The sequence below is a fragment of the Choloepus didactylus genome, chromosome 3 (assembly GCF_015220235.1).
Source record: "Choloepus didactylus isolate mChoDid1 chromosome 3, mChoDid1.pri, whole genome shotgun sequence".
NCBI lineage: Eukaryota > Metazoa > Chordata > Mammalia > Pilosa > Megalonychidae > Choloepus > Choloepus didactylus.
Window position 1 is genome coordinate 64,551,316 of NC_051309.1, and position 12,185 is coordinate 64,563,500.

Genomic DNA, 12,185 nt, shown 5'->3' on the forward strand with positions numbered 1-12,185 from the left:
TATTCTTAAGCAGTTGTAAGAAATAATACAGAAAGATCCATATACCCTTTACTCAGTTTCCCCTAATAGTAATATCTTGAAAAACTATAGTACAATATTACCACCAGGATATTGATATTGATACAGTCCATCAATCTCATTCAGATTTCCCCAGTTTTGCTTGTACTCATTTGTGTTTGTGTGTTTGTATGTGTGTTTGTTTAGTTCTATGCAATTTTATCACAAGTAAGTTTGTGTATACACCACCACAGTCAAGATACGAATAGTTCCGTCACTAAAAAGATGCCTCATTTGGCCCTTTTATAGCCACACCCACTTTCATTTCCCTCCTCTCCTCCTCCCCAGTCTTTAATCCCTGTCAACAACAGACCTGGTCTCCATTTCTATAATTTTGCCATTTCGAGAATGTTATACGTAAGTGAAATTATAAAGTATGTAACCTTATTGGATTTACTTTTTTCACTCAGTAAAATTTTCTGCAGATTAATCCAGGTTGTTGTGTGTATCGAGAGTCTGTTCCTTTTTATTACTGAGTGATATTCCATGATGTGCGTGTAACACAGTTTCTTTAATTATTCACCTGTAGAAAAATATCTGGGCTGTTTCCAGATTTTATCCATTACAAACAAGGCTGCTATGAACATTTATATACAGGTTTTTGTGTGAACGTAAATTTATACTTCTCTGAGATAAGTGGCCAGAAGTGAAGTTGCTGGGTGGTGTGGTAATTGCATGTTTACTTTTATAAGAAACATCCAAACTATTTTCCAAAGTGACTGCACTATTTTACATTCCCACCAGCATTATATGAGTGATCCACTTGCTCCACATCCTCACCAGCATTTGATGGTGTTATTCTTTTTTACTTTAGGTGTGTAGTGATATTTGTGGTTGTAGTATACATTTCCCTAGTAGCAAATAACACATGTTTTCATGTGCTTATTTGACACCTGTATATCCTCTCTGGTGAAGTCTTTGTTTGTGCCTTTTGCCAATTTTCTAATCAGATTTTACCATTTGCTTTTTTTTTTAAAATGTATTCACATACCATACAGTCATCAATGGTGTACAAGCCACTGTTCACAGTACCATCATATAGTTATGCATTCATCACCACAATCTATTTCTGAACCTTTTCCTTACATCAGAAAGAATCAGAATAAAAATAAAAAATAAAAGTATACCATTTGCTTTTGATAGTGCTTTATATAGGCTAGTATATATATAGATAGATAGATATTAGTCCTTTATTGGATTGCAAATATTTGTAAATTTATTTACAAACATTTTCTCTCACTCTATAGATTGCATTTTCATCCTGTAAATTGTATATATATGTATACATGTATTTTTAATTAGAGATAAATCTGTGTGTTTACTCGACATGACTAGCCCCGTACAATTTGTATTTTCCTTTCCTCAGACATTTTCCTTTCTTTATTATCTAAAATAAATTCACTGTTCTGCCTATCAGCTTCAAACATGGTCTAATATATTTAATAAATGCCTTCGTCTAATTTTTTGCTTTTTGGTTAAATGGCTTTGGAGGATGGGAGGTTGCAACTCATATTGATGGTGCCTTAAAAACCAAGTGCATCTGTTCACAAGAAGATGAAAGAATTTAACTTTGTTACTTTGTTATGCCAAAGTCCAAACAGCCAGATGGAACATGGAAAATTAAATTTTATATATTGCTTGATATCATGAAGTTAATATCAAAAATATTTACAAATAAAACCCACATGATTATTTTATCAGATTTATAAATTCACCAAATTAGTATGCCTACTATAGTGTACTAATAAAATTGATTATATTTTATTTTATTGCAGTTTAAATAATTCCTCTTCACAGAATTTTAATAAATGTCAAATTCTTCTGTTGTGTCCACAACTGCTCTCCAAATGTATTTTATTGTAAATGTTGCTTTTTTATTGTTTTTTTAATTTCATTGAAAACAACCCAGTGATTTCTTTGAATAAGGGAATGTTTTGTTTAATTTTAGCTTTTCTTTCTGAATTTTTAACCTTTTTTTTTTTTTTTTGGCTATTGTTTTTGTTTTGTGGTTTGTTTGTTTGGGCTACTGGATTTTGCTTTTCTTTATTTTTAGCAAGCATGGGAACATATTCTTGCTTACACCTTGGGAAAGAGAACATCCTAAATGTGGCTAATTAGCCTTGTGAATTATTTTCTTTCTTTCCCATTGACTCAGATATGTGCATTGTTGGAAACGTGTGCTGTAATGGCATATATTTTTGAGTCTAATTAACTGCCTGCCTGTAATCAGGACTATAGCAAATGTTGTCATTCAAAATGTTTCCTTTCTTTTCTTTAAACACATTTGCCTGATTGACCTTTTCTTTTCTCTGTCTTTCTATGGGGCTGCTCCAGGAGCCATGGCTAATCATCTTATAAGCAATGCTCTGCTTCGTCCGCATGGTACTAACAATCCCTATAATACATTGCTTGGGGAACCGGCGGTTTGTAACAACCCTTCTGTCAGCATGTACAACGCACAAGGTGTGCTGGAGTTTATCTTAATTTTTTCAAGTGAGAGTCCCATTTTATGTAGCTTTTATGGGCACATTCTATCTTTCTTTCCTTTCTCCCTCCTTTTGTTTGTTTTGGAAGCAGACGCACAGACTCCTTTCCCATTCCATCCCTCTTGGTGCTTTTATTTTCCATTTTCCTTAGGTTTTCCTTAGTAAGAAATGGCTTCCTTCTGATACACAAATGCTTGATTCGTCAATATGTGTTTGTTTCTCTGTATTGTTATAAAATGTACTGTGGTTTGTCAATTCTTTTCTTGCTATTTGATTTATTTCTATATTAAATACATACGTATTTATTTTGAGAAAAGAGATATTTGCTTAAGGTAAGTGAGATGAAGGAAGACTTGACTCAATAGTCTTAATGTTGTAAGACCAAGAAAATAATTCTTAACTTCGTTACACTGTGAAGCACACTTTGTGCCCAAAGCATCAATACTTACAGAGCATTTAGATTAACTGTAGGAAAAATTACACTGACCTAAGCAGTAGAGGAAAGAGTGGTGAACAGAACAGTACCATTTCCTATAAAAGCTGGATCAGGCAGGTCTCTTAAATTTCTTCTACTGTAGCTTCATGTTTAAAACAAGGCTTTTGAATATGGTTCCTTTGTATATCCTCCAACTCTAAATTGATATAAAAATTTTAAAATTGTTTCTCGAACAAATAAAGCATAGTTCTCTTTAAAATCACTTACAAATAAGCATTTGGAAATAGTTCTACCTTTTATGCGAATGCAAGTTTGTTAGGGGCATAAGAAATTAAAAGTATTCATGTCACATGGGAAGAAACCACAGGGAAAATTAATTCAAATAAAAGTTTTATAAAAGAAAATCCCAGCCAGTGATCCATTAAATGAAAATAATATTTGAATAAAACTTTCATGGTAACAAAGAGACTTCAAGTTGGATGGGCTAGATTGGCATTATTTAACCTTTTCCAGGCAATTTTGAATAAAATTTCTATTATCCTATGTGGGAATCTTTGTATTGTGGTTTTTTTATTCCCCCTTTCTCTGCCACAGGTGAAGAATAGTGATGTGAGTAAATAAAACTTAGCAGTGTGAGTGTGCCATTCCAGAAAAGCATGTTTGTTGCAACCTGGCCATTGGATGTCTAAAACCATCTGAGTTTCCCAGGCAGCTCTTTGCCAGATGTGAAGAATGGTTTTGAACTCTTTCAAAATTAGCAATGTCAGTAATTCAGAAGTGACTTCAGGAACATAATCAAGATTTTTGTCAAGTAGGATGAAATAATTCAGCAAACTTTGAATTTCATCAAGGTTCTTAATGTCATGTCTAAGAATCACAGACTTTTATAATGAAAAGTAATAGAGCTTACTGAACCCAACTTCCCATAAAGTGAAGACTCCTTTTTACAGCATTGCTGACATTAAAGTATTTCCTCTAACAGAGCCCTTCGTACCTCAAAATGTCTTATATTCTATTGCTAGGCAGCTCCATTTGTTATTTGTATTTTTTCCTTCTTCTGAGCTGAAATTTACCTCTGGGCATAACAGTTAGATTTGCCCTCCAAGCCAGAGTAGAGCAAAGCATTCTTCTGATCCTATAACAGTCTTTAAATATTTGAAAGCAGCTAAACTGTCTTCCTTTAATCTTCTATATTCCTAGCAAAACAACCTCAATACATCAATATGAGACAGTTTATGTGTCCATCATGGCTACCCCCCTCTAGAGTGTCTCTCATTTATCAATGTCCGTATTTTATTGTAGCACTCAATGAAATGTCCATTACACAATGCACCAGATGTAGTTTGGCAGGAGATTGTCTTAGTAGATATTACAAAGGCTTGTTTTTGTTTTGCTCCCCCCCGCCTCAATTTTCCTTAGGCAAAGTGGAAGGTAATTGTGTCATTAAAAGTATTTCAAAATAAGTTTGGAATGATGTTAAATGAAGACTTGCACCCATACCTGCAAATTAAATCTATTCTGCATTATTCACCTTACACAGGAGAGTTGTTGGTAATTGTTTTAAAACAAGTTAATAAATTTGGATCACATTTTGTTTAGCTTTCTTTTGGTCATTCAGATATAGTTTCTAGTTTCTTATATGATGAGAAACTAATAATTGTTAACCTATATATTTTTTCCTAAAACAATAGCTACCATCTTGCCTTATTTTATTGGTACCCTAAATTAGGGGATTTCTCTTAGGATGGGGCACTTCTATAAACACTATAAAATAAAAATTCTCACAAAATGCAATAATTAAAATAATATCATTTGGATACAAAGTTTTATTTCTGTGGAATTCAACATTAGATATTGCTATTGGGATTTTTAATAAATATACAAAGGACTCTTCAGAAGGGATTTGATTTTTATTCCAATGAAATCAGTAAATTCTCTGTCTTGAAAATAAAGGTAAATAACTTTGTTAATGTTTTACAGAATGGACTTGTTCAGCTATTTTATGGTTCTGTTTTTTAGAAGTTGAAAAATTATGGTAGCCCTTAAAATAATTCTTTTTACCATGACAAAAATAAATTTTGGTGATTGTCATATTGCTACTAATCTTATGCTTTCAGATGAATGCACTTATATTCTTACTGGCAAGGTGAAATCTTACATGAAATATAGGTGGCTCGGTATGTACTGGAGCGGTTTTGTTGAATTACTACTTGGTTCTGTTCTGTGGGTCCTCTTGAGTTGCACCAATGCCATCCAGGCATAGAAGCATTCACATTTAAAGTATCCATTCTTGTCAGTAATGCCTTTATTTAAAATATGTAAAGATGTGTTTATAATGTTACTGAAGCATACAGAAGTAGGAATAAAGATGGATAATAGACCTTCATTATATTGAATCATTTTCTTTCTGAGGAAATTTATAAGATTTCAGGCACAGTATTCCGAACCATTGTCTTCTTGTTGGTATTGGAGAATTCCATTCTTGCAGCCTAAGTCTCATTATAGATAAACGTGTCAACAAAATATAACTTAGAGAAGAAGTCATGATTTTATTAAAATGATTTACACTTTAAAATAATTAAATTGTATTTCAAAACTATTAGAAAAGACATATCTATAGGGTGGAATAGATACATTGAAGAATACATTCTAGGAGGTAGAATTATGAGATTATGTTACAAAGTATATAAATAAATATCCTGTTATGGTTTTCAAACCCTCAGGCCGATGGGAAGAAAAGAAGGTAACAGTGCATACAGAAAGTCTAGAGAGTCCCTTTCTGATCTCAGCTCAGCCGTAATAACAGGGTGGCCCTAGATAAGGCTCAGGTTCTCTAGGCTACAGTTTCCTCATCTCCGAAAAGAAGAATTTGAATGTCATTGATTTCATATGCTTTCCAGTTGTAAAATTCTCTCATTTAAGCAAGGAACCATAATGAACCTACAAACGATTCCCATCTGTTGCTTTACAGATTTTGTTCTTTTCTTCAATTTCTTATTCTAAAACTATTTGAAACTTCAGCATTTTGCAGATTTCCTCTGCATTTTGAAATATTGTTAGTCTTTTTGCTGCAAAGCAAAGTACCAAAACTGTCTCCAGAATGCAGTGGTTAAATTATAACAAGTTGGAACCTCTTGAAATGATCTGGCCCAATAAATAACTGGTTTTTGTTCTGTGGTATTTTACCCTGTCTGTAAACGAAATCAGCAAGAACAGTTCTTTTGACCTAATTAAAATAATGGTTTGTTGTTGTTATTAAAATAATTTTGCTAGGTTTTTTAAGAGATCAACTCTAAAAATGTTTGATTACATAAGACTGTGCAAAAATCCAGAAAAAGCCTGATATTGACAATCCAAAAAAAGTCTGATATTGACAATGGATTTTTCCCCCTCACATTTTCTTGATACAGAATACTAATCCAATTTAATCTTTTTTTCTCCATAGCTACACAACTTTTAAATAGAAGCTCCAGTATATATTAGTACTATTTACAAATATAAACATTTTTATAAGTATAATGGAGGAATATAAACTTTGCTCCAGGAAATGGAAGATTCACAAGGGAAAAACACAATTATGAAAACCTTCAACTCATGATTTTCTCTCCATATACAAGCTAAAGTAAAATATAAAAATTTACCAGCAAATTTTAAAATTAGATAACATTCCTTAGAAGCAGGTATGTTCTAGCATACCCAGACTTATATAACATTGAAATATAGTTGTGGAAATAGTCATGACTTGCCCTCAGAACTTTTACTGTCCTTGGTTTGTGTAATAATCTTAACTTTGAAATGTATATTTGTTTGAAATTTACAAACTGTGAAATGCTTATTAAAGACTCATTTTATTAGCATGAGATAAGGAATTTTCTTATTTTCTGACTAACATTTCAGTATTTTTAATTATGAAAAACCATGTAACACAGACTCATGAATTTTGGGGCAGTGGAAATTATTTCCTTTGACTCTTTTTTCTGCATATCATCAATTTGCTTTTTACTCATGTTTCTTCTACTGTCGCTGTAAGCTTACTTGTTGTTTTTTCTTTCCTTTTCTTCATGCTGTCGTTTAGAGCCCTACAGAGAGACAAGTATGGGAGTAAAGCTAAACATTGCATATCAAATGTAATTTTTTTTAGTTCACTTTTATTGCATCACATATAGATGATGTAGTTATTAAAAACAGTTCATCTCACAATTTTAAATCTAAAGAGCCTATGAATCAACTTATATTAAATATATGTTAATAGAGATTAGACGCTTTTGTTGTCTGATTCTTTTATTGTGTCACATAATCAGCATAATTGTTAAGTCTCATGTAATTGTTTGTGTGAGTTAAATTGTTTTTAAAGTAAGCATTTATTTTTGCTAAGTAATTCATAAACTTTTAGTTTTTATTAGTACATCCCATCATAAAAATGTCTCACATTCAACCTAACTGCCTTATTTTACTGTGACAGTTTTCAAACTGTACCTAATGCATTGACAACAGAAATAATTAATATGTTTCAATGCATCAGTCATCCAGTCATAAGCATCAGGCATATCATAGCAGCCTCTGCAGCAGCAATCACCCATCACATACAGCCCTTTAAAAGCATTTACTTTTATTTCTTATTAACATTGTGGATTTGTCTACAAGTTAAATACTAACATGAAAATAAATCACTTCACCCTATGTCTGTGATGGCTGCTTTTTAATGCATTTTACACATTGCTGTTTTTGAAAACTGTTTTACTTGACTGCAGAGTACACTTCCAGAAATCCATACAGAAATCGACATATTTGGGATACTTTATTAAACCAGCAGTGATCTAGTTTGGTTTTGATAAATATAACTTCATCACAGATATAGAATGAATGCTGTATTTTCACAAGTTAGCAGTGTTTTGAGACGTTTCCTTAGAATTCCTAAAATTGTCTTTTTGTAAAGAAATGCCCTTTCCTATTTACCAGAATTGGTTAAATGTTTGTGGGTTGTTTTTCTTTTGTGGATGCATTTGATTCATGGAACTATTATAGATTCTTGGATTTCTGTACATTCAAGGGAATGCAAAAACCTTGAAGAAGCATGTGGTCAAATTTATTTCACTGCAGCTATTTCTTCTAGATAGACTCTTAACCCTCTTTTAAACTCAAAGTTTAATATTCACACAAAGTTTCACACCTTATGAAATGATACCTATAATACACTATGTTTTTAGAAATCAGATCCTTGTTATCTTTACACATTCTTTTGTAGTATTAACCTAATAACCCTAAACAGTCACTAACGGGTTAATGTATAATAATCAAAGTGCCTATTACAGAAAAAAATTAGAAGTTAAATCCAAATTTTGTCTTCTAAGTTCTTGTGCTTAAGTAATTTTTTGATGTGCCATTTATTTGACTAAACATTATTTCATGACTACATCATTCTGATCAAATTTAACATAATCCTTTTGTGGTTATGTGTGTAGGGTTTATTTTTAATTTTACAAAATTTTATATCAAATTAATAGAAACTGGTTGATTCTTTTACTTTCAACCAATATATTCAAAGTACCATGCATGAATTATGTTAATATAACAGCTATTTCAATGTGAAGACAATATATAAAATTAAAGGTAATGAATTATTTAATTGATTTTCATGTGTATAAATTGAAAGCTATGAATGACTAAACCAAAATTTTGCATTATTTTTTCTAAGTTTTAACCCACTATATTTCAAATAATGTCAAGCAATGTTTGTGTGGAAATTGTGAACTTAAAGGTTTCTTTTTCTTTTGAAAGTTTACATTCAATACTTTTATTTATTATATTTAGATCTATTGTCCAAATGTATATACATATATATATATATATATGGGCATATATAGTTAATATTTTTTCTTTCCAAACATTTCATACTGAAGTAAAAATGCTAGCAATTTATACATATTTCATAGTTGATGAATGTCTGTGGTTTTGTGCTTGTGTGTATGTTCTATGGTCTGCTGGATATAAATGTCATAGTGTTTTGTAATCTTTTTCAGAGGGGCTTCTGAACAATGCCAGGGATACAAGTGTCATGGATACTCTACCACTGAATGGTAACCATGGCAATAGTTACAGCATTGCCAGCAGCGAATACCTGAGCAACTGTGTGCAAATCATAGACCGCGGCTATAACCATAACGAGACCGCCCTAGAGAAGAAGATTCTGAAGGAACTCACTTCCAACTATATCCCTTCTTACCTGAACAACCACGAGCGCTCCAGCGAACAGAACAGGAATCTGATGAACAAGCTGGTGAATAACCTGGGCAGTGGGAGTGAAGATGACGCCATTGTCCTGGATGACGCCACCTCCTTTAACCACGAGGAGAGTTTGGGCCTGGAACTCATTCATGAGGAATCTGATGCGCCTTTGCTGCCCCCAAGAGTTTACTCCACAGAGAACCACCAGCCACATCATTACACCAGAAGGCGGATCCCCCAAGACCACAGTGAGAGCTTTTTCCCTTTGCTAACCAACGAGCACACAGAAGATCTCCAGTCACCCCACAGGGACTCCCTGTACACCAGCATGCCGGCCCTGGCTGGTGTGCCCGCCACCGAGAGCGTGACCACCAGCACCCAGACCGACCCCCCACCGGCCAAAAGTGCTGATGCCGAAGATGTTTACTACAAAAGCATGCCAAATTTAGGCTCCAGAAACCACGTCCATCAGCTGCACACTTACTACCAGCTAGGTCGCGGCAGCAGTGATGGGTTTATAGTTCCTCCAAACAAAGATGGGACCCCTCCAGAGGGAAGTTCAAAAGGACCTGCTCATTTGGTCACTAGTCTATAGAATATTACACAGAAATTTAGACCAACAAAACCGCTAACACCTGGTTGACCGTTCTGAGTCGATATAAGCAGTGGTAATAATGTGTGTGCTCCTAAATCTCTCTATGCTGTTCTCAAAAGAAAACACGAACTCTCAGACTTTTTTTTTTTTTAACTGGGATTTTTAGGCCAACCCAGGGGAGAAAGATAACTGCTGAAATTCCCCTGTGCCCTATCCTTTCCCGTCCTTTCCCCCCTCTGATGGAGACTTCATTATGTTAATGAACGAGATATGAAGAAAATGGCGTTCATTGTGACCATGTTGAATTATGTTGTGTTTGTTTTAACATCTCTGATGCTCTGTTACTATCATTACAAGGACCTGATTTTTAAAAGGCCAGAACAGTTTGAAATTAGTAACAATGCTGCATCTAGATTGGAGTGCTGCACAAACAAACATGAAAGCAAAGCAAAACTGTTATCACACAGTGGTTTTGGTCACTCACAACCTGATTTCATCACAGCTGGAATAGCTGTGAAAACAAAATAAAACAGCAAAATTATTAATGAAATGGAGGGGAATTCTAGAATTTGTATGCTCAATGCATATTTTATGATTTGCTGTATTAACTGATAAAACTAATGGCAGAAAAAATTGAACAATTTCTATGTAATGTACAGATACTAGCATTGCACATATAGTCTGCTTTCTGTTCCTCCAGAATTTGAGTCCTGTTAATGTAGTGGAAAAAAAAATTTTTTTTTCTTCTGTGCTGGTCTTGCAAGTTTGTCTACCAGTAAGAGAGCAAAGTTTCCTCCCTTTCTTCTTTCTTTTCTTTCTTTCTTTTCTTTCTTCTGTTTTTTTTTTTTCTTTTGCCTTTTCTTTCTTTAAGATTTCACTTGGCAAAAAAATAAATAAATGATATCACTTTATAAGAATCATTTTCTAGTAATGCAAACAAATTATTTTTTACAAAAAAAATAAAATAAATAAAATTAGACTTCCTTCCCTCACTATATATCTTTATTCAGTCAGAACATTTCCAACAGCATTTTTGCAAATTAGAGCAGGATGAACTTTTATGTTTACAGTGCACATCTGTTGTAATGCAAAGCATATTTGGCAAGCAGTTCATCACCCAGACAGTAGCTATGATTCTAGAAGTCAAGAGGTGTCTATAGAGAACTAGTGGGGCTTCTGCATGTGAAAACAAAAAACAAAAAACAAAAAACAAAAATGGTATCCCATAGGCGTTGAAGTGCTGAATGCTCAGGCAGATACCCAAAGGGGCAACTGCACTACCAATTTTTAAAGGAAATTCACTGCCTCATAGTAAAAATTTAAAGGTCAAAGTATTTTGAAGTGATTTTTTTAAATAAGTCCTCTGTTTATTAAGAAAAATTATTTATTCAACAAGATTTTAAGTAATGTAGAAATACAAGCGGTAAATTAGCAGCACATATAATTTTTTTTTTTAATTTATGATCCATTTTGTATGGTCTCAAAGTTGGATGACCTCATTACTAATATTTGTTGTAAAAGTGAAACTTGTTTGCCAACCAATAAACAGCTGATTGAGATTTAGAAGGTACTGTATTGATGTATGTACTATATGATTCTTTTTTTCTCTCCTTTCTTCCCTTCTGTTTTCAATATATACAGTTTGCTAATCCTTTATGACCCAAATGAGCCATGCAAAAGAAATCAATCTCCCTAGTTGAATAACCTAAGCACAAAAATTATACCGCTTTGGCAGACAAAATAAATCAGAAAAATGGGATGGGCATACTTGTGTAGGATGAAATAAGATGCATAACTTAATTTCAAAAAGGTTGATATATAGGTCACTACATGCTTATATAATCAGCTGTAGTTAATGTGTACTTTTTATGAAAGCCAGCTTCAGTCAGAAATGCAAGTATAGAATTGGGGTGGGGAGCAATCACATTTTTTCCTCCTTTGTATGCCCCATTTTTATTTTAGAAATTTAAATTCATTCAATTCGTTAAAAGCTGCAAGAACTGTAGCAAAGAGAATATAAATTTTATCAAGAGTTTTTGTGGTAATTTTTCTCTTGTTCTATATTTGGGAGAAACGGCAAAAAGAAAATAAATTCTTTCAAAGAAACTTCACGTATCTCCAACTCATGCAGAGACTTTGCCAGCAGTGTCCAAGCATGGAACCCTTCCTAGGGCAAGGTTAGAATGAATTTGCCAAATTATAATTTCTCTTGTAGTATGTTATATCTTGGTGTTTTCATTATTTATTTTCAATCTAAACATGACCCATCTGTAAATGAATTTCTTAAATCAAGAAAAGAAGAGTAGTTTAGACAATAGTCAGTACTCTATATATTGTTTTTGAAATACATGACAAAAAAGAAATCTGTTCTGGGCCAGAGTACACC

General features: G+C 33.2%; 1 protein-coding gene across 7 annotated transcripts in view; it reads left to right on the plus strand.

Annotated features, from left to right (window-relative positions):
* Positions 1 to 11,365, plus strand: part of ADGRL3 (adhesion G protein-coupled receptor L3) — a 912,567-nt gene extending 901,202 nt beyond the window's left edge. For 6 of the 7 annotated variants that reach the window (XM_037829881.1, XM_037829884.1, XM_037829883.1 and 3 more), the window contains one exon: positions 9,000 to 11,365. In XM_037829881.1, the coding sequence (XP_037685809.1) occupies positions 9,000 to 9,799 (800 nt within the window). In that variant the 3' untranslated portion in view covers positions 9,800 to 11,365. Of the gene's footprint in view, positions 1 to 2,391; positions 2,521 to 8,999 lie in introns of all 7 variants that reach the window. The other variant, XM_037829887.1, reaches the window with a different exon arrangement.
* The last annotated feature ends 820 nt before the right edge of the window (positions 11,366 to 12,185 follow it).